Source organism: Anopheles moucheti, chromosome 2 (genome assembly GCF_943734755.1).
Source record: "Anopheles moucheti chromosome 2, idAnoMoucSN_F20_07, whole genome shotgun sequence".
Taxonomy (NCBI): domain Eukaryota; kingdom Metazoa; phylum Arthropoda; class Insecta; order Diptera; family Culicidae; genus Anopheles; species Anopheles moucheti.
The window spans coordinates 96,672,133-96,694,835 of record NC_069140.1 but is presented as its reverse complement, the minus strand read 5'-3'; the positions used below and the strand labels follow the sequence as shown (position 1 = coordinate 96,694,835).

The window sequence follows — 22,703 nt, the reverse complement described above, 5'->3', positions numbered from 1 at the left end:
GTGAATGTAAACGAAAGACGATATTGAGATGTTTTCACAATTTTATAATAATTGTTTTCAATTGTTTACACCCGTCAAACTGAGTATTGTTTCAAAGTAAATGAAGGTAAAAAGAGCTAAATTGAATGAATAAACTTTACTCCAAAAATGTTTCAAAAGATGATAATATTTCTTAAAAACATTACTTAATTTTTTTTAATAAAACATAACAAAGGTTTTAATAGAAAAAAGAAGTTGCAAAATCTACGAAGGCAGGGAATATCCCAACAAACGCAAGCAAGAGCACGGAAACTTGCAAGGGCAGGCAATGCAAAACGCAAACGTTTACACGCCACTCCATCAGCCAGCTTGCGCTCATCTGCTGCGCTGTGTTGCGTTTAGTGCGTTAAACAAATTTGAATCGTCAAGAGGCGAACAGTGCGTTACTCGCGTCCCATCTCGCTGCGGACGACGACGGCGTGTTTATTTTCGTGTCACGGGGCACCGTTGATCGTGAGTGAATCAAAGGCGCCTTTGATCGGCTGACCGAGCTGACAGCACAAACGGCGAATCAAAAAGTGATTAAACACGCGTAATAATTTTGACATCGGCAAGTGTGTAATGAAGCGGCAGAAAATAGAATACAACCAAGTGATGATTCATGGCAAGAACAGATAGTGAAGCAAGGCAACAAAGAGGGAAAGTATACAGTGCAATTGATTTAGTGCATTAGCTTACTGATGCACGGATGTGATAGGGAAAGTGTAAACACAAAATTGATATTGTGTGAAAAGGCAATGAGTTACGTTACGCTAAATGTGTTGTGATATGGAGTGATGAAATGATATAATGTGTGCATCGTTTGATTGAGCAACATGCGAGTGAGTAAGCGTGTGTAGAAAAGATTCGAGAATTCTTCCGTTTTCACAGAAGTGTTTGCCCGCAATTCAATAACCACACAGTGACGTGCGAAGAAAGAAAACATGCTGCAGCATCCGTCAAGCGATTACTATGAGCTATCTGTGGCCACCAAACAGACGCCCCCAACGTTTAGTCCACAGGGCGGTGGTGGTGGTGGTGGTGGCGCCGGTGGAACGGGAGCATTAGTGATTAACAGCAATAATAATAACAACAACAACAGCAATAGTGTGAATAATAACAACAATAGCAGCGCCCCGAGCGACGCCGATCTGGAGCTGATTGCGCAGAATGGGACAAACGTTGGGTCGGCCGCTGATCGCGAGTCGTTGCCGAGCTTCGGCTTCACCCAGGAGCAGGTGGCGTGCGTTTGCGAGGTGAGACACCCACGGCACATTCTAATGGGAAACGAATTTCCCTGGGTTTTTTGGGAAAGCGATTGAGCCGGAAATGTTTTGAGAGCGTCAACTAGCAATGGACCTGGACCTGGACGTGGCTTTGTAGTTAGGCATTGTGACCTTGACAGGCGACAGGCGTTTGCGTGGCCCTTTTTGCCATTGTGTTTGGGCGATGAAAATGTCAAACGGATTCAAGAGGTTTTTGGTCGGTGTGACGTGGCATTCAACGATCACACTGTGATCCCTTTTTTATTGTTGAAAAATACACGAATGGTGCAGTTCCTTGCCGCCGAGTGGGTCCTGAAGATGGAACCGAAGTGTTTTGTAGGAAATTGGGACAGAAGACTAGAATTCTTGATTTGGGTTCTTTGAACTTCTGTTAGAGTTTTCTCTCAGACGAAGTTATAGGAATTGCTGTCAGAACTCCTTATCGATCAGACCACAAAGACGATATTTAAAGACTCTAACAATGCAACATTTAACCTAAAGAATTCGTTATGTTAATTGATGTACTTTGACATATCAGCGTATCAAAAATCTTCGCACTAAAAATGTCTATTTAAGAAGAAATTACTGTCTGGAATGTGCCCCACGATATGAAGATTGAAAAACTCATTAAAAGAGAATAAAAAATAGAGGTTTAAAGAAATAAAGATATGACCATATTAAAGCGATCACGAAATAGTGTGAAAAGAATAAACAAAAACTCTTTTTCACACATTTAAAACATCGAAATTTCAAACAAGAAACAGACACTGGAGAAATTTTTATAGAAGAAAATGTCAAATATTTGTCTCAAAACATTTTGCGTTTTTAGATCATTCTACTGTAACAATTTAGTTTAATATATTAAATTATCCTAAAGAAAGTTTTATCAATTCGAGTAAAAGCTTCTTGAATTAGGTTTATGCCTAAAGCAGCATCAGAACAGCGTTAAATAATCAGTAATAATTTCTCGTGTTTCAATGAGCAATAAAATTAATATTTCACACTTGTTTAAAACTGATCATTCCGTGGCCGTAAGATTACCGCATCCAAAGCGTACACAAGCAGGCAAATTTGGCGCAGTTCCCTCCCCCCGGGTTGTTTGTTTGTTGAGTTGTTTTTCGTTTCTTGTTGCCTTTTTTATTGGCCTCTCACTGTACGGTTGGGCTTCTTGTGGTACGAATCGTTTATCATTGCGATCGCAGCAATCGTTTCCCGATGCACACAATCAGAACCGTCCGATCATCGCGTGTGTGTTGGTGGTGATGGTGGTGGTGCATCATCGTCCGTTACATTAATTTCCATGTTCCCACCTTTAAACGTTGTTGCCCGTGTTATGTTTGCCCGGTTTTTTTTGTTTTGGTCGGTGATTTTGGGTAATCGAAGCGAAGAAGTGGTAGCCAGCAATTGTTTCGGTCCTGGACAGTCCTTGCGAACGTGGTTTAAGGCGATCGTCGAAGATTATCGAAGAACCGTGTGCGTATCTCTGGTTGTGTCTTTTCGTTTGATTTCTTTTTCTTCTAATTGCCGAAGACAGTGAGGGCAGAAGTATTCGGACACCACACGACACAGGCCCATGCGCTGACGCTGTCCAGAACCGGGGTATAGGTTATGGTGAAGACGATAAATTTACGCTCGCATCCCTCCCCCCTCACGGGAATGTTTATCTTTTCTTTCCGCTTGTGGTCCCCCTCTGGGAGCTCTGTCCATCTTTTTCGATTTTTTTTCCGTGCTCAGTGGCTTACCTTTCCCTGGCGTACCGGTTACGCGCATAATCGTAAAACATGCTGGCCCAATAGCTTCCACTCCGCTGGCTGAGATCTGATCCGTGCGGCGATCTTTTAGTCACGCCAGCACCGGGGATAGGTGACACTGTCACGCGGTAGAAAGTGAGAAAAATGGATCAAGAAAAACCAACAGTCGATTCCACAGGTGATGCGAAGGAACGCGATCCACCTTGTGGGTCAAGCATGTGTGGAACAAGCAACCATTAACCGTGCGCGATCGATCGATAGAAAATGCGAACAAATTGGTGACCACTATCGTCACTGTGGCAGTCGTGTGTGTTTTGTTTTGTTTTGTGCGCCAACACAGCCAGACCCCAGGCTTCTTTATTTACGACCATCGCTGTGGAGTTGCACTCCGTGGGGGGTACGCCGTCCGGATCGGAGGAATCCGGTGAAGCACACATTCACACAGCATCACCACACAGCGGTCACAGGGAAAGCGGGGCGGTTTAAAATTAGGAGAACTAATTACATCTAACAAGGAGTAATTTAGACGCACCCTGGGAGTAGTTTGCTAGTGGTTGGTTTGTTTGCCCATGCTGATGGGCTATAATTTCCAATGACATGTGCTCAAATCTTAGTGTGCGATAATGTTTCCATCAAGGTGTTGGCATCAGGCATTTCTTGTGGCCCACTCTAGAACTGGAGACTGGAGCTGCTGGGCATAGAGACTTTAATATTGATACAGCCCAACCAATTGATTGCGCTCTCGAACGGGACTATCTGCTTATCAAAGCCAACTTCGATTTAGTCCCAACGGGTATTTTCCATTTTCAAATTTAGATGAAATTGGCAAGAGTCGAAGAAAGTTGGAAAGAAGTTGGGAAACGTTGGAGTTGGATTGGAGATCACAGATCTCAGATATTCCCAATACTCAGTTTCTTCTATCAATTTAATGTTATTTTGGACGACGAGATGGGACTTGTTGAGTGATCTTGAAGTGATCTCCAGCTGTTTTAGACAAAACTATTTCAATTGCAACATTTCTAGTAGGACAACCATCAATTTGTTTAATTCAATTAAACGTTATTTTGGAAGACGAGATGGAACTTGTTGAGTTGAGTTCCAAATGTTAAATTGAGGATAAAAGTGATATCGAAGAATACTCCATCTTTTTTAGACAAAACTATTTCGATTGCTACATTTCTAGTAGGACAAACTTCAATTTGAGTACGATAACTAAGTTTCTTAAATCTTAGAACCATTGCACATCATTTCAAAGACGCTAAATGTCCGCCTTTCAAGCATCTAGCAGGAGTGACACACTCAACCATAAACCGTCAAAAGACGCTGAGAAGTTTCACAAAGACCCTCACAAAACGGGACTGGGACAGAACACAACAACAACAACCAAAAAAAAATCGTTCTGCGTGGAGTTAGCCTTTTCGGTGGCTTTTTCTGCTTCGGGACCCCTCCGCTGGGTCCGGGTCTGGCATATACCTAGGTGTAATGTACAATGGTGGCCAGATTCCGAATGCCGACTTCCTCCGACTAGCGGTCTAGTTTTTGGCGGTACCAGCAGCAGTAGGGGAATAAAATGTAATTCGATATCATTTGCCAGTTGGTCGACGTATCCCGTTGGACCCCGCGTAAGGGCCGACATTTGAGCCCTCTGAGTGTGTGTGTGTGTGTGTTCCGGCAAATGATGAAATGAGCAAGAGGGAACTCTTCAGAAGCGATGTATAAAACACTAGCGCATGTAGTATATTTATATGCCTCACGCACACAATATCCGTGTTTATATGTTGCCTGCCCATTCTTGCATTGTTGAGCTTGTGTCCCCGATGCAGTCAGGGCTCTGGTGCTTGCAATGCAGAGCAGCCAAAAGTACAAATAATGCAGCAGGGAAAAGGTTAACTCTGCGATGCCTTTTATGGGTTGCGGACCATCCCGGTTCATTTAAGCTTGATCAAAATTCGCTCTGCATTTGTTTGTTTGCACTTCGTTCGCTGGAAGACCAGAAGTTCTTCTTGGCGTTCAGGAAGATAATTCATAAAAGTCGCAGTCTAACGCACCAAACGAAATGGGTTAATTGACCAGCATATGGTGCCAGCTCGTCTTGAAGATGCAGCATACTCCCATAACCCATCCCGGAACGGTAAAGAGCTTCCTTTTGAGAGGCGGTTCCTTTCGTGTCCTTTCGACACACAGCGCAATGTGCTGCACAGATGATTGTTTACCCTTTTCCCTGTATTTTATCGTTTTGCTGGCTTTAAAAGTGCTTCATAAACACTTGAACACGTCTTTCGGTGCTGCTTTGAGGGGTTGAGGGCAATTTTACCGTTTCCCGTCCGGGGCATATCCTTCGAGGTATGCAGACGGCTTGTACACACATTTGGCAAGAATTAAGGAAATGAGCTAAAAAGTGGACGGAAAGAAGTGGGTACCAGTCAAGTAGGATAGCGTGTTGATTGTTTAAGGAGTGCAAATAAGTGGATGAAAGGACCCTCGGAGAGCATCATTGGAGACTTTCTTTTCACCGAAAGTCAAACGATTTCTTGGGGCTTTAAAGTTGCACGTAATTTTCTAATATATGAAAACATTTGGACAGATCAACTGAATAGTTCTGACGTGTAGCATATCTAAAGGTAAACCTGTTTGTCCCCACTAAGTCGATCACATTTCTCAGACCCACCGAAAACACGTGTTTCACAAGAGGTTCTATTTTAAAAGCCAACGTTTTTAAAAATGTCTTCCTCATCTCCCCTAAATCTTCTTTGCTAACTATCCAATAAAACCGAATCTAACCCTCTAGCACCTTAACAGTTCAATGACAACCATGTTTATGCGCTCCAATGGGCCAGATTTTATTGCAAAACATAGCGGAACAACACTTTTTTTCCCCATCCGTTCCGGGCATCCGGGCAACATTTTTGGGATGTCGTAAAAATATGAAATTTTCCTCATCATTTCAGTGCCGTTCGGAATTAATTCCGTCAAACTTTGTCACTCAATCGACTGCGCGTCGCGTTAGCACGAGCAAAAACCGACCAACGTCAAACTAACTTTCGTCACCGAGAAGCAAAAGGTGAATCTTTCTGCTACGTTGTAGCACAATTTGCACTTTGAGAAATGTGAAGCGAGAAAAACTACGAATGATCTCTGATCTGCCGCTGCTGCTGCTGCTGCTGCTGGTTGGTTCCAACCCTACCTACCTTAGGACCAACGGTAACGATGAATATTTGGCCACGGTAGCGCTGATTTATTAACTCGTCCTAAACCGAACAGAACGGCACGGCGAAGCGATTTAAAAATAGATCATACAATTTAATGTTACATATGTTGGATGCAACAGAGAGCCGGCCAGTGGCGTAGAATGTTGCCTGAAAGGTGGTATTTGATATTTCAAGGAAGAATGTTTCATAGCTGTGAGTGTTGGCCACTCGACATGCGACAATATTACGTTTCGTATTGCGTTTTTCCCTCTATTTCTGGCGGGATGATACCTGAGAAAGCAGTTCAGAACTCTTGTGGACATGTGGACTCAAACTTCACGAGGAATAATTTGACTTTTGAACTCCCATGAGCGTCTAGAATGCTTTTTAGGAAATTATAGCGCATTTTATCGTCATCTACCAACGCTTCTACAATGCTGAAATATGTCTCAACCTTTCACCTGAGCGCGCACCTGCTGCTAAGTCCACCTCCCCTCCCCGGGAGCTGCTAATCCTGCCGCATCGATCAGTTCCGGCGTAACTCAATACGACGCGCTTTCCCTTTCGCACAGGTGAAACTGTCCTGTGCAAGCAAACATTGGCCGTCGAAGCATACATTTTTGACCAGACTGTAAGCGGTGCATCACACCATCACCACAGCAGCGGCGAACGACTAATTTTACCATCCCATCCGCTCCCCCTGGGACTGGTCGGGTCGGATTAAAGAACTGATTCTTTTCCAGCACCTTCCGTACCCCGGGTTCTGTGCGGGTGATGGACATTTTTGAATTCCAGTCCAGTTAAAAAAGCTACTGGTCGAAGAAGCTAAAAGGGTCGTCAAAAAAAAGAGTCCATGCAAAGGTAAAAACCACCTCAGCCAGTTCCACCACCCCCGGGGCCCCCGAGAAACAATATTTTACGATAAAAGTGCAAATGCGTGGGGAAAATATTTTCCCACCGAAACAAAAGTGATGCCGGTGGCGATATCTGATAGTTGCAGGTTGCAAAGTGCACAACACCGCACCCATTGCAGTCCACCCATTCATGTGTGCGTGTGTGTGTCCGAGGGGGGGGGGGGACTGTTTGTGTCCGTTGTTTTTGTTGTAAGGCGCCTGGAAGGACCGTTGGTTGGTTCGGTGACATATAGCGTCGTACATATTTGGGGACGTTTAATTACAGTAAGTACTGCACGAAAGGTACCAGCACCAGCAGCAGTTTCTGACCCAGTTGGGTGCTTTGTTTTCATTACTGGGGATGCAGAACTTAAGTAGAACTTTAAACAATTCAAGTACAATAAATAGATGGAGTGTGGAATTTGAGATTTTACAATAAATTTGCGATAGAATTGGAACATTATTTTGCAGAGCGCAACACTGTCGTGAAGATCGCGTTGAGACTGATCATACTTTGGTTTGGTTGAAATCCCTTCATTCTTCATTTAGATTCTTTATCACGTGCTTAGTAGTTCCGACTTTCTGTAAGAGCCTTCTGAACTATTAGGAACCATTGTTTATCAATTAGTTATCGTTGCTGTTTTGCCTCACTAGAGATCTACCCCGATCCTGCTGGGTATATTGAAGGTTTGAGGGGTTGGATTGTTCGGTGCCATTTCAATGACGTGACAGTGATCTACCAAGTCGAATTGTGTATTGGTAGCGGCGCCGGTCTTCACACGACAGGTCTGAGGTAAAATCCCATCCGGACCGTATCAAGAACTGACTATCCGACTACAAGGTAAAATGAAGTCTTGTAAGCCAAGGATGACAGTCGCTTACGTGAATGTCCTAACGGACCAACCAGCATAGGTTCTGAGGCTTGAGGAGTTATTAGTCCGTAGGCGCTTCAGCGAATCGGGCAGTTCCCTGGGTTTCTGTGGCAAAAGGTGGGTTCTCTAGGAAGATTCTCTCCTCTGACAATTCACAGCCAGAAATGGCAGGCAAGGTCTAGAACAGGAGTCCTCAAACTGCGGAGCTCGAGGGCCTCCAGCCTCTGTGTAAATGACCCGCAAGTTAAAATGTAATTGGCCTCCAGCTTGCGGTAGTTTCGAACCAATGTAACCCTTTGTAGACTTTGGAGACCTGATCTAGTAGCAGATCGTTACGTCAAGAAGAGAGAGAGAGAATTCCTCTCGTTCCTGCTCCAAACTTATGCGATATTGAGGATCAGTACAGATTAACTTTGATTCAATTAGGATAGCAATTCCAACACAGGCGTGTTGTTGAGCCTTTCATAGTGGACATTGCGATCTTTGGGATCTTTGGTGCTCGGTAATTTTAAATCTTGAGCTACACAAACAAACTTACTTTTCAGAGCATTTTCAACCATTGAATTATTATTATAGATCAATCATGATTTGCTGATTACTGATCACTTGCTAGAGAATGTCTCACTGATTCCACTACAAAGTTGTCGATCGTTCGCCTCTAGGTGTCACCTTTCCTTGGTATTCTATTAATTGTGATTAATTAATACGGCTCGTGTGCAGCCGCTTGCCTACGACGGTATCCTTCTTCCCTCGTCTGCACGCGTGTTCCCATCCTCCGCCCCCATCAATCACACCACAGTTTTGGCTCGCCGATCAAACTCAAACTTGCCGCGTTAGGATGATTTCTCGCACCACAAAATGCATGTAAATGTCAAAAGCACGCTTCATCACACGGGGGCCCCGGCGTACCGAATGGGGTGATATTATTAGCCAACGTTTGCTACATTGTAGCGAAACGAAACGATCTGCAGCAAACGGCTGCGGAGGACCACCGTTTTCCACCAGGTCTCGCTGTCAGTTCGAATCAGTCATCAGCCGCTGCTATTGAGCGAAATTAGTGTAGATCCATCTAATAACCTCCCTACCCATTGCTTCGCCACAGTTGCGATGCGTTGAAGAAGGGGACACGAAATGGACCGACCATAAAGATTGGCGCATCGAAGGAAAATTAGATTTTCCGTGCTACCACTTCCGGCAAACGTCAACAGGGCGGGATGCAGGAAGGGAGGGCGCGTGGAATGTGTTTGGTTGTGTTTTTTCGTTGAAAATAATTCAATATCTCTAACGCCTCGCTCCTATTGCACCCTGGGGAGTTGGTGTGGAATCTTCCGGCGTTGGGCGCTTGTTTTCCACCGTACCACGGATTGGAATGTCCCTCGGGGATGATGGAAATAAGATACCGGCTGCCTGCTAAGTACTGACACTGTAAGTGATAAATTTATGAACTTCCTTTGGTAACGCGGTAAATTTGTCCACAAATAATCTCACGATGTTTCCTGTTCCCGGTGCCTTGTTGGGAAGGAATTCGTAGGATGTAAAATCCCGGAGTTCCAAGAGCAACTTCCATCGATGGAACTGAACCACGAGGCATGCAACAAAGTGCTAGTTATGCTTCCACAGCTCCGCACAAAAGGATGGCATTGGCTGCGATGGTGCGCATTAGGTCGTTGTCATCGTCAGCATCGCACCGAAGATCTAATAAACTTGTCATAACCGTTAACATATGATCGTCAGATGGTTTTGCAAATGGGGCAACCGAAGCCGCGCAGCGCGTGAGCGAGTTCGGAACGAGTAAACGTGCGCGGGCCCTTTCGAGGAAGTCGGTGGCCATGATTCGTTGTGACTCCCGAACCAGCCAACAGCATGTGCGGTTGATTTATTTTCATTTTCAACTGTCCCGCGCGGCGAGGTTCGGTGGGACGTACCGCGATGCGCTAAACGGTTCGTAAAGATCGCTAAGGTCCGTTCGTTCGCTGGCTGTGGGAAGTCATCCCCGGGACAGGAATTCTACTGATAGAAACAAATTTTTACCTTGTTTGCATATTGCTTCTTCTATTCCGCAGGTTCTACAGCAGGCGGGCAATGTCGAGCGGTTAGGGCGATTTCTCTGGTCCCTGCCACAGTGTGATAAACTGCAGCTGCACGAATCCGTCCTGAAGGCGAAGGCGGTAGTCGCGTTCCATCGCGGTAACTTCAAGGAGCTGTACCGTCTGCTCGAACACCACCAGTACTCACCGCACAACCACGCCAAACTGCAGGCACTCTGGCTTAAAGGTACACCTTCGCAACATGTTTTTCAGGGAGCAAAATCAATTCTTTCGCAGGACAAATAGCCGGCGTTCCTCCAGTGCCGTTTGTTTAGAAGTCTAAATTTATCATCGCCCCAGCACCGACCCAGCCTACTTGATGTTCGGCGTAAGTGAAAACATATGCCGCGACCGGGCAAGCTCACGCTTGTCATCTTCACCAACCGAACGGGTTAACGTACGCGGTGGTCGATATCTTGGTGGGCCGTTGAGCATCTCGGTGATCCAATTACCGAAACCTGTGGCCTGTCCCTCCTGCGACCCGGTCGCAAGAACCGTTTGATGATGGTGCTTCGGTTGTAGACTCGCGTCAACTCAACCGGACAGCCGGTACTGGATGAACGGCAAACTCCATGGCAACCGTACCAACCGTAACAAAGTAGGCGAGAGCACACACTCGTGCGATCTCGCTTTCGCAGCAACACATGAAAAAAGGAGCGAGCGGTGTTGCCACAAACCAAACCATTCCTACGACTCCGAATTTGATGGAAGCCTTTTTTTGACATGTTCCTACATGCTCGAAATGTCTGACGCACCAAGCGCCATAATGCGTGCATATCTACGAGGGCAAGCGATGTAGAACCCTTTGCGAAACCTTACAAATGCCTTTGGAAGAACCGTGTGCGGGAAAGGGTTCTGCCGGCTAACAGTGCAGTTGCGTCTGGTGCACTCCGTGTCCGTTTGTGTGCGGCAGGTTGAGCTTGAGTCTCACTACTGGTCTTAAGTGCCGTCGATGATCCGATCCGCTTCCTCTCGAACGGGCTTGAACCTTTTGATTGACATTTAATTTTATGATCGATCGACTCGTTTTTGTTTGTGTTTCGTGCTACAAATCCCGAGCAGGTCCGTCGACTGGGACTGGGCCAAAACTCGACTGCGATAAGCTGATCTGTCGTCGATTGTGGTGTTGTTGGGTTTTTTTGGGTTGATTATTGTTGGGGTTTTTATTTCCTAAAAGCCACTTCTAGGCATGCTGAGCCGGACGCTCACGTGCCCCTTCCAAGAATGTCGCACTGGTCGCAAGATGTGGAGGACGCGGTTATCCAAAGTGTCCCGCTGTCTCCACGCTGTGGTCAGTGGTAGACAAATACGTTAGACACTGACGGTGGACGGTGGTTTTTGGATGTTATTCAGTTACGTTTACGCTGGAAAACCTGTTTGCTGATCCAACTATTCCGAGCTCCACGCGTGTGATCAGTACGAATGTACGAAGAAACGGCGAGAGACAGCGAGAAGTGGACAGAAAATTCGAATAAAACAATAATAAAACCTCAGCGTGTGCTGGCCAACTTCCACCCTGTACCGGAATGGATCGTCGCCTTTCGTAGTGTCCGTAAAGCACTAAAATATGTCCAAATGGAACCGAACATGAGCACAGAAGCGTCACAAGATCGAAAGATGATCGCGTACAACGCGATCGTGGTATTGGGCCGTGGCCGTGTCCGTATCCACTGTGAACCTCCGAGGTCCGGGGCACCCGGGCATGGGATATTCCAAATCCGACCGGAGAAGCAATTATATTTATTTGTCTATAAAAATTATGGACCTTTAAGCATTTTATTTCATTTCGATATACACCTCGCTCGATGGGTAGGTTGGTGGAATCGATCCTTCCCTTGGATCTCACACACACACACACACACACACGAACGCACGCGCGAGATGAACCGAGAACTTGACACCTTCCCGCGCTGAAGTAAAATCCTCGTCCTTACGATGCCCGCTTACAGATCGGAAGGTCAGCCAGCTGACGGGCGGCCACGGCCCACGGACGGTTGAAGATGTATTTTGTCTTCAGTTAAGTTCCCTGTCCGACCTCACCGGGGACGGAGACACCACCACCGAACAGCTCATCTGGGGTGGCCAAACCTATCACGCGCATCTGATCTGAATGCGCTGATAAGAGTGGCGGTTCAGGTAACCGATCTGCTGGATCTTTCCAGCAGTCTCGACAAACCTCGACATTCCTTCCGATCTTTCCCCATTGCGGACGCAGTGATTGCGCCGTCCTTGCCCTGTCTGTTTGTGTTCTTTTGCGTTTTTCGGTTCGGTTCTAGAACCGGCGTTTACGAAACGTGTGACAAATAAACGGCTCACCCCAGAGCCGAGTCATCTGTCGGGAGGGGTGAGTATCCCCTCGGCAGGCAACGCAAGGTTCTATCTTTCTCTCTCTCTGTGTCTCTCTTGTGTCTCCGCAAAGTGACATCGAGTGTCAGTTTTCATTTTTATTAGTCTCGGCGCGTACGATAGTACAGTTGTTAACGAAACCAGCCGTGACTGGGGCGATCGAGACGGATCACTTCCAGATATCTGGAGGCCGAATGTGGGTTTTTGCTTTCACGATCAGATAGGACACCACACTGGATCGTTGTGGGTGGTTGCTTAGTCGTTAAATGATAGAATTCTTTGCTACAAATTGCAAATGGTTTTTTTTTGCAAAGCGAATAAGAAATGTTTGGAAAACTATTACACTCACTTCATGTGTGGAGTGTTAACTAATACTCAAATAACTCCTTCCCGAATGTGGATTAGATCTCCAAGCGATCTCCGGGAGACTCTTGGGTCGCTCTTAGTTTTTCGTGCGCCTCAAAGCAAAAAAGTCAAATCTGTCAATAATTATTTATATGCGTTTCTGATGGCACCTTTTAATTTAGTTAAACAACCAAATTCTCCCTCAACGCTTCGGAACCGGATTCTTGCGGTCCGGCACAATTTGTTATTCAAATTTTCACCCCCGGGGGCTTTTGTTGGCGAGGCGTGAGGCACACCGATCGATTTGTTCTCACCAATAAATCAACCAATTTTCGCTTCGGTCCACCGTCCCAGGTTTGAAGAAGATCCCTGCCCCCTCTCTCGCTCTCTCACTCTCTCTTTCTGCTGACGATCTACACCCGTTTCGCGCGTTTCTCTAGCGTGGCGCGGACATGTTGGTCGAGTTTTATGAGCATCATAATTTAACACACGCGTCCCATGTTTTGGTTTGGGGGTGCTGAGGTCTGGAAATGCCGGAATCAAAGGCTATGTGTTTGCGATACGTGGAAATGGTTCTAATCGTATGGCAGCTACTGAGCGAAGGCTACATACTTTATTGCTAATGCTAGTATTACATCCGATAAGTTGTTAACATTTGCTGTTTGATCACGATTAAAGCAGATGATAAAGTGTGAACAAAGTAAAGTTGTTTATGAATATCCCAATAGTTAAAGCAATTATTTTATAACTAAATTGCATATACTTCTTACATTTTTCTAAAATTTAGAAACGTTTGAACAAAATAATTATGAATTTGCCTACTTCCGCTTCTTCCTTCTTCCAGCACACTACGTGGAGGCGGAAAAGCTTCGGGGACGACCACTGGGAGCGGTCGGTAAATATCGCGTACGGCGCAAATTCCCACTGCCTCGCACAATCTGGGACGGAGAGGAAACGAGCTACTGTTTTAAGGTAAGCATCGTCCCGATACTGATTGTTCAACTTGTTTACGGGAAGAACCAAAAAACAACGAAATCGAATAAGGATTAATAAATTTCGAACAGCAGCAGTTCAGTACAAGAGGTCGTTTTAACCGTCCCGACGTTTATCTCTCCTCGAACCCCGTAGGAAAAATCAAGATCGGTCCTGCGCGATTGGTACACCCATAATCCCTACCCATCGCCAAGGGAAAAGCGGGAGCTGGCCGAAGCAACCGGATTAACGACGACGCAGGTAAGTGGGATACGCAGCCTAGAGAGCCTCTCTTCCTGCTACTGAAGGACAGGTTTGTGCAGCGTTATTTGCTGTTTGGTGCGATCCGTTCCGTTCTGTCGATGGAACCGATGGAAGGATACAACCCCGGAAAGGATGTCGAAGGGTTCCCCTGCTAACAGGCGAAGGTATTTGTTCGCCCGTTTTGATGGCAGGAATCGACTGGTCTTTATTATTTCATGTTTTTGTTTTTTGCTCCTCTTCGGAAGCCATTGCAAACCATACCGGGCCCGCCAAGGGTGGAGAGTCAGGCGTTGGTTGTTGCCTATTGTTTCGCCCGTAGGATGATAGGAAACTTGATAGTTACGGTTCGATGATAAGACTGTTGTTGTCTGCATTTTCCGCCGTGCCGTGGCAAACGAAAGCCCTTGGAAAACCTTCAACCTGCTGCCCGGTGGATGGCGTGTATGATTGGTTAGAAAGTAGGTGAAGTAAGCATCTCCGTAAGGCATCTGCTTTCTTTCTTTTCTCCCCCCCCCGGTACGACATTCCTTCGTCATGGTGGCAAACGATGCGTGGCGCGATGCGAGCGCAGCAGAAATTGGATCGGATTATTATGATTACAATTAATAATATCCTTCTGACCTTTTCGGTGGCGTACGGTGGCGTAGTGTTTTAAATATATCTTACGCTTTTGTTAGTGCGTTTGACATGTCTGTTTTTTTGGGAAGATTTGGGCCCCGCAGGTAGCGAGAGAGAGATCATGGAAATCTTTTAAACGGATTAACTGGCGTCAACAGCATCATGCTGGATTTATTTTCAGTATGCAGTAGAGGAGGATCATCCTTTACAATGGCCGGAGAGATCCCGGTTAATGCAATCAGGAAGATGGATGAATATTACGAAACCTACGTAGCTAATGGTGCAATAAATTTGAAGATGATTTCTACGATCGTTTTTGTTAACAAGCAGACACCAAAGCAGCAAAGATTTGCTCAAAGTCAAGATGAAATAAATTCTTCTCTTTCCTTCCCACTTCCGATCGTCAATCGCTTCCTTGGAACAATTAGACCCAGATTGAAGAAAATTTAGGGACCTTCCATTCCATACAATGGGAGCAATTATCACACACCGACAGCCTGTCCAGTTAATTGTCCCTTGTTCTGATTTGTCTTAATTATGTGTACCACTGTTCTTCGGTAACGATCGTCCATTTCTTCATTTTGCAGGTTTCAAATTGGTTCAAAAACCGGCGACAGCGTGATCGAGCAGCTGAGCACAAAGAGTAAGTATTAAGTTTTTTTGTTACTGCTTCCTGTATTTGGGTGTTAATTGTGCTATACTTGACAATTGATCTTGCGCGATTGATTTTATTTAGAGAAAAACTCCTTGCGCCCTACTTGGGGTTGAATAAATGTGGGAAATTGATCGAATTGTTCGAGTGCTTTTTTGCCAAAAAAAAAGGATCTTTCTTCATTTATGAAGATCGCATAATTTGTAAACTCCCTAATTGATGTGTCAGTTTAACAACATCTTACAAATCTTCTTTAGAAAACGTTCCCTTGATTAACAACGACTTTTACGACGACTTGACTTTCACAACGCTCTTGACGTTGCTTCCCATTAGTTTAAGGGTGCATTTTTGTCAGCTATTTGCAGATGCATTTGCGACTTCATTTGGAAACCACTCCCGACGTTTCCCGATGACTGTCCCGCCCGAAGCGGCCTGCAACCTACGGGCGGGGGGTGGCTCAAAAACCGGGAAAAACCTTTCCAAGGCACTTCCAGGGAGCTGAAACTGAAGAAGCCTTGTAATGGTCCCTTTCTATCGTACAAAACAACAAGGGCAATAGCATTCGTGAAGCACACGAAGAAAACCCACAGGCACCGGCCAGGGAAAGAGAACCGTACCAACGTGGTGGCCACCGGTACGCACACCGGAGAGGGAGGATAAATAAAATGTAAATAAAAATATCAAATTTCAGCCACAATATGGATTTTTCCTCACATTTCCTCCCTCTCTCTCTCTTACCTCGTGTGTGTGTGTGTGTTCCTTGTGGGTTGTGGGAAGGAAACGGGAAGGTGGGAGGAAAGGGGACAAACTTTTCCCACTTACTCCCACCCGAAACCTACGGCGCATCGCTGCGCATTCGATGTGCCTTTTGTTTGTGTGCCGATGGTGGCCGTTTTCCAGCCATGCTCGGGAGTACCCTTTTCCCGCACCCGAGTGCCGTGTTTCGGTTCGGTTAAAGCCAGGGGCAGGGAGTAGCAGCAGTAGTAGTTTTTCCCCACACGCAGGCGCACTTTTCGCCGGGAGAAAGACAACAACAGTACAAAAAAAAAAAAACTAAAGCTCCCCGGCTCGAAGGGCTTCGAGCAACTATTTGTGACGGTGCCGGTCTAGTTGCGTCAGTCGTATGGGGCCTCCACACCGGAGCCCGGATCGTATGGCAACATATGTCCCTTTTGTTGTTGCTTTACTTTCTTTTATGGCCGGAGATGACGGAGAACCGATTGATGGATGCTTCGGCACGATTTAAATTGAGGACGATTTAGAGCGACGTGTGCGGGATTGTAACTGATCGTCGAATCATGACAGTGGGATAATGGCTTATAGCGAAAGAAAATTCCTATGGTAGGTTGATTTAAATTAAACTCAAATTGATGTTCTAAAGCAAATAATTCGCTCCAATTATTCGAGTGAGCCATGACAAAATAAAAATCAATAAATCACAGTGTTTGCGCCTGCAGGTTAGGCAATGCGCATATCAGCTTACTAAGGGATTAATTACGGTTTATTAATGCTTGATTTGCGAGCCACGCTATAGGAAATAAAACGTTTTTCTCGAGCATCTCAGCATTTTTGAGGCAGCAAATAATCAGCTCAAAACTGTTGATTAAAAGCTTTAATGCGACTCAATTATTCGAGAAGCATCATTGACCATGTTGTGTAAAGGAAACGAAACAAAATGATTCATAAACAACGATACATCGCTACTGACTTTCAGTGACGCTTGATATTTGCTTATGTAAACAGTTTTCGATCGATGGATGCACTTTCCGAACGATCTCATTCAAGCGTGATGCGTTTATGTTTATATTTACATGATATGAAAGTGTCTGTAAACAAAGAGTCAAAATGAGCCACTTTTGATCAGCTGTTAGATGTTTTTTCAGACTTTTTTCGTTGTGCATTAAGAGTGTCTGATTCTAACGCACGCAGTGATGTGACGTCCCCCTGGGTCACGCACTTTGGAATGCATTTGCTTGTTTTAGCATTCTACCGCCTCGTAGCTTCGTAAAACAAAGGAAGGCTAGAACGTGTGCGAACGCACTCCACCGACACGTACACGTTCCTGCCAGCCAGCGGGTGTATCCACACAGCAGCAAAAGAGCATTTAAACAGCATCAAAAGCAAACACATAACACTGTGTGCAACACGAGCAAACCCAACCTTGCGCACGAAGCACGAGAGAAAGGATTCCTGGAAATTTTCCACCCAGTGGTGACGCACTTTTGGGGGGGCGAAAAAAAAAGGATCGTGGGTTTGTGGGTGGCACAGCACAGCCGCGCGAAAGGGTGGCCACCCTAGTTGCCACCAATGCCAGCCATTTGCGTGGTTTGGTTTGCGCTAGTGTAAGGTGAAACTTGCCGCGTGGCAATTGTTTGCCAAGATTGTGGCGAAAGTTTATGCATTTTTTGCCACAAACTCCGATGATAGCACTTCCGATCCTCGCATGAAATGGAACACCCGTATTTATAATTACAATCTGACCCCCCGAGATGAGCTTGGGCTCTACAAGTACAATGTATTTGTGGGGTGGAATTAATGGTTTAGCGCGTCGTTTGGGTCCTTTTGTGAGCTTCAAACGGGCAACCTGTTGCCTGCAAGGTTTTAAAGGCATTTGAATCTGATTGCAGACAAGTTATTAGATTAAGGCAAGATTAAGCAATATCGCTCATAAGTATAAGGGGAATCGCTCATCCTCCCTGCTGTCCTTTGAAAATTGGACCACAACACAGAAAGAAAATGGCTACTCTCAACGATGGAACTCCCATGCAGTAAAACGGCAAGGATTCTCCAGCAAATAAGCAACACCGGCACTGAAACAACCGCCCCTTTAAATGATAACGTGTGCATCTTCCTATTGGCGAGAGCGCACATTCTTCACTACGGCCAGTTCGCCCTTTTTCGGTGGTTGGCCAAGCAAGGTGTAGTAAATGCTACGGTGGGTATCTCCACGTGTGTGTTCGCCGTGGCTGTGACAGTTACTGGAGCTTGTGCTGGGGCACGGTGGAAGGCAAAAAGGGCAAACCTTCCTTTTCCCGATCCTTTCCATAAATACATTCGCTCATTCCTATCTAAACAAAGGCAAGCAAAGCGAGAAACTTGATCCTCGCGCGCGCTCGGACCGAGGCTCGGAGAGTGGCGGGCCCAACAAGCGGTAAGATGGATGGCCCCCGAGTTTCGGGGTTGATGGGCTTTTCCTTTCGGACCACCACCAGCACCGGACCCCGGGGCGGGATGGGTACCATGGGCAGGGCGTGAGTGCGAGGGTTGATTGTGGTTTCATTGTTTTTTTTTTTGTTTTGCTACATCCCCTCTCCGCTTCTCTCGCTCTCTTTCGCTCGGTTTCGCTTGCTCTTTCTCACCGCCAGCGCGCACGGTTAGCGCACGAAGCGTTACAGAACCGAGCGCACCGAGCGATCGGCAGTGTGTAACGCTCTGCTTCGTAACCCCTGGCGGTACAGTCGATGCATTCACGGAAATTAATGGCGTATCGGATAACATCGTGGTAAACCCTGCCTCCTCACTCCCCTTTTGGCCACGTTTCCCTCGCTCCCTTGTTTGCAACACCCTGTCCGTTTGCTGCGACTCAACGATGAACGATGACGATGATGACGATGATGATGATGCTGCGCGCCGTCGCGTTCAGATATTTTTAGCAAAAAGAAACAGAAAAAAGAGCGTATATCGAAAACGACAACGATTGAGTGCCTCTGCGTTTGTGCGTGTGTGGGTGGGGGTGGTGGAAATTGTTGTGGGTGCGTTTGGGAAATGACGCCGGGGGGGTGGAGTATGTTGAAGGATGATAATCAACAATGACATTATGACGGCATTGACGAGACACGACGTTGCTGGAGTTATTTATGAGTTTGCGAGAGCAAGAAGCAAGATTAAAAGTTGTACGAAACCGAGAGAGAGAGAAAGAGAGAGCGAAAGAGAGAAGATCGGAGTGACACATTTTTATTAAGTGGATAGTAGCGTTGTGCAGTTTTGCAAGGTTTTGCATCAGTTATGTGAGCTGTTCGCATACTTTTTTATGATTATTACTGATATGGGGGATGGGACAAGGTCGCATAATCCCCACCAAACAGTGGTACGAGATTATCAGTGGCCGATTTGTCAATTTGAAGGATATTATGTTGTGCTAAACAGATTAAGTTGGTTGATAAGATTGTATTCTAAGACAAATTTAGTGTCAAATTGCTTTCACTCGGTTAAGTTTGTGACTTAGATGAAAGATTTGGATTTTGTTTGTTTTTTTTTTGTAAATTTTAGAAATATTTTTTTACCGACGGCAATTTAAACAAAATTAGGAAGAAGCATTTTCGTTTTTAAATTTCTTCTTTAAATTACTCACAAATATGTTGGTTACTCCGTTACTATTGTTTCTTTTATTTTGTTTGATTGTTAAGTTTGTAATTGAAGATATTTTTAGTTAATTAATTAACTTCATTTATAATGTATACACTTATAATGTATTATGCATGTGTAAAGTACAAAAGTAAAACATGACTGTACTGACTGTTGGATACTCATTTTAACGCTGTCAACCCTGGAATAACGAATTTAATGCGTTTCAGTCGGTTTAGTCGTTAAAACGGAGTTAAGTCATTCATTGATAGAACGACTGCATCATCAGGACATTAGACTGTATGAGGAATCAACATCCTATATGCAGCCAACATCTTCAGAATATAACCAAGGTGGACATTTTCGAATCACTGATCCTCTTGATTGGTCTAGTAACAATTTCCATCCAATGGCATCAGTTACGCCATGAATTCTTTAATGTTTTTGTTTTCAAATACCAATCATTAGCTATTGGTAAACGTCACAAACGTCTGAATATCGATTTCGGCACGGATAAGCAAGAAGGTACTCACCACGAAGGTATTAACAAATGCAACATTAATATATAAAACAAAAAACTACGAAGATGTTTAAAAAATCTTCGTGTTGTTGAAACTTCCCTTAACATTGCATAGTTTATGGCCCAAAACCCAGCACAACTGCATTCTTTTATTTATCATTGCCTTGCTACGTGCGCGGATATGCCGTCACCCTAATGAGCTGCATTGTTTGATGGTATCAAGGGACACGCGCCCATTTGTCGTCAGTGGTCCCGCTTACGGGACGTCGGCCGGTGTTTGACAAATTTCGCAACAAACACATTGCGCTTGTTTAACTGCTTTTGTTTATCAGCCACACCAGCCACATGGATAGTTTTGTCTTTTTGTATGTTTAAACTAAAAAAAACACACGCAGAACAACAGCAATATCCCACAGATCCACACACGCACGCACGCCGGAATGTAGCTAATTAATTCGGGAAGCGTGAACTTTAAATTGCCAGTGTGTTTAGATCGACCAATTAATTACGGTTAAGTGCCAGAGCTCGCCAGTGTTTGGAGGAACCGGTGGCGGTTCCCCCATCGGCCATCTTTCACCGTGCTCCTTGCCGACGGCATAAACTATTTATTTTATTTCCCCAGAAGTTGGGTGCCGTCGCCACCGTCACGATTAGCACGACGTTTGGTTGGATGATTGTTTTACTTCTATTTCCTATGTTAGAATGCTGCTCGCCTAATTTATTCTACTCTTATAGATTATGAATGTGCGGTAGAAGCGATCGTATTATACTGCCAGTTGATGGATAGAATTGTCTTCAACACCTTTGCATTGGTGTCCATTTTCAGGACTAACTTTTAAACACTTCTTTTTGGTGGATTAGATCAATTTAAACCACGATGGAATTAGAAGAAGGGGCCACATGCTTTTGCTTTCTAAATATTTGGTTTCTCATTAGCAAACTCCCATTAATAACGACCGGAAGGTTTCTGTGTGTTCCTTAAAAGACAAATAGCTAAATTGAAACAGATTGATCCATTCGGAATCAATTAATTGCGTTCAAATCGCGCATCTGAAGCAGCGCTTGGAATGGAAAGTAAATTGGGTGCTAATGTGAGGTTGGCGCAACCCTTCGACCCGTGATGGTGATGGATTGTGATAATTTTTTATCTCTTGATGTGTTAATTCTCTAACCTAACCCCGTGCCTAATGTTGTTTTTTTCATTTTAATCCCTTATTACAGCACTGGAGAATCGGACAAGCAGCATCTGGACTCGTCCAGCGATTCCGACATGGAGGGCCCAAGTTTGGCCTCGATGACCTCCGGCAATGGAGTGGGCGGTCCGGGAGGAGTGCTTCATGCGACTTCCGGCGGTGGAATACATCTCGGAACGAGTGGAGGAACGCTCACGTCCAGCACGGCCGGTGGAGGTGTCACCGGGGGTGTGCTGGGCGGTGGTTCGACCGGTGGTTCCGGAGCGGCCGGCGGCGTGGGGCTTGGTTCTGGGTCTCTGGAACATCATCACCAGCACGGTGCTCACACGCATCATGCACACCATCCCGGGTCGGCTCATGCGCACACACCAGGAGCACAACAGCAGCAAGGACAAGCGCATTCCCATGCACACCACAACCATCAGCAGCAGCAGCAACAGCAACAGCAACAACAGCAACAACAGCAACAGCAACAGCAGCATCTGCACCATCATCATCATCACCATCATCACCAACCACAGCCACTAGGTACGCGGAACGGCAACCTGATGAACATTGGGCCCGGTGTCGGCAGCAAAACGACATCGATCGGATCCCTCTCGGCGGCTGCCGCCTATTCGCACTTTCACAACGTGATGGGTTCGATGCCACTGTACGATATCGGTGATTATCAGCACTTATGATTTTAAGCCAGCCAGTCACATACCCTTGCCGGTGTGGTAAGGATAAAGGGAGGAGCTACAGACAGTAGCCTCCTGGCGTAACCTCCTGGTACCGTCACGTTGGCACACCGGGCAAACGCACGCGCGATCCCTTGCTAGTGAAATAATGCATCTTAACTCAATTTTAATTCCGGGCGTAGCGTTTCATTTTCTTTGTGTAATCAAAAGTTTACGGCTAAGAATAGTGTATTTAAATGAAAATGGAATGCATATACTAGAACAACTTACAGATGCACGCAAGTTTTTATTAAAAGGAAAGAAAGAAGGATATTATTGGATATAAAGTGTCTTGCTTTGTAGAAAATTCAACCATCAAGAGCCTCGAAGTATGCTATTCGCTTTGCAAATAATAGTATACAACGAAGATTGCATACATTTAGGCGTACATACATAAATATACGCCTGAAAGTATGCATGCCGCACGACAAAAATATCACATTGCATTTGTATGACAAACAAATGGATTAATAATACTTTTAGGACCTTGTTGTGCATATTAAATGCAGGATACATTTTAACCTAGTTACACTAGCCGCAGGATAGCATCTGCAGTGGTCATTACCATATCTGCGCGTAGCGTTTGCCAAGCAACAGTTTCAATTTTCTTTGTCCTGTCAGAATGTTCCCAAACACCAAACCGACGTGCAAACGAG

General features: G+C 45.3%; 1 protein-coding gene across 1 annotated transcript; it reads left to right on the top strand.

The window, feature by feature from the left end:
* Positions 1-755: 755 nt before the first annotated feature.
* On the top strand, positions 756-22,217 carry LOC128307501 (protein sine oculis-like). The gene is made up of 6 exons (XM_053045385.1): positions 756-1,274; positions 10,051-10,261; positions 13,610-13,737; positions 13,894-13,998; positions 15,207-15,262; positions 21,357-22,217. The coding sequence occupies exons 1-6, from the start codon at positions 963-965 to the stop codon at positions 22,009-22,011; spliced, it is 1,467 nt and encodes a 488-aa protein (XP_052901345.1). The 5' UTR covers positions 756-962; the 3' UTR covers positions 22,012-22,217.
* The last annotated feature ends 486 nt before the right edge of the window (positions 22,218-22,703 follow it).

Bases quoted from the DNA above. Each gene is read 5' to 3' on its own strand.
- LOC128307501 (XM_053045385.1), top strand. From the start codon at position 963: ATGCTGCAGCATCCGTCAAGCGATTACTATGAGCTATCTGTGGCCACC. The intron at 1,275-10,050 runs GTGAGACACCCA...TCTATTCCGCAG, and splicing joins AGGTGGCGTGCGTTTGCGAG to GTTCTACAGCAGGCGGGCAA. The intron at 15,263-21,356 runs GTAAGTATTAAG...CCCTTATTACAG, and splicing joins CGAGCAGCTGAGCACAAAGA to CACTGGAGAATCGGACAAGC.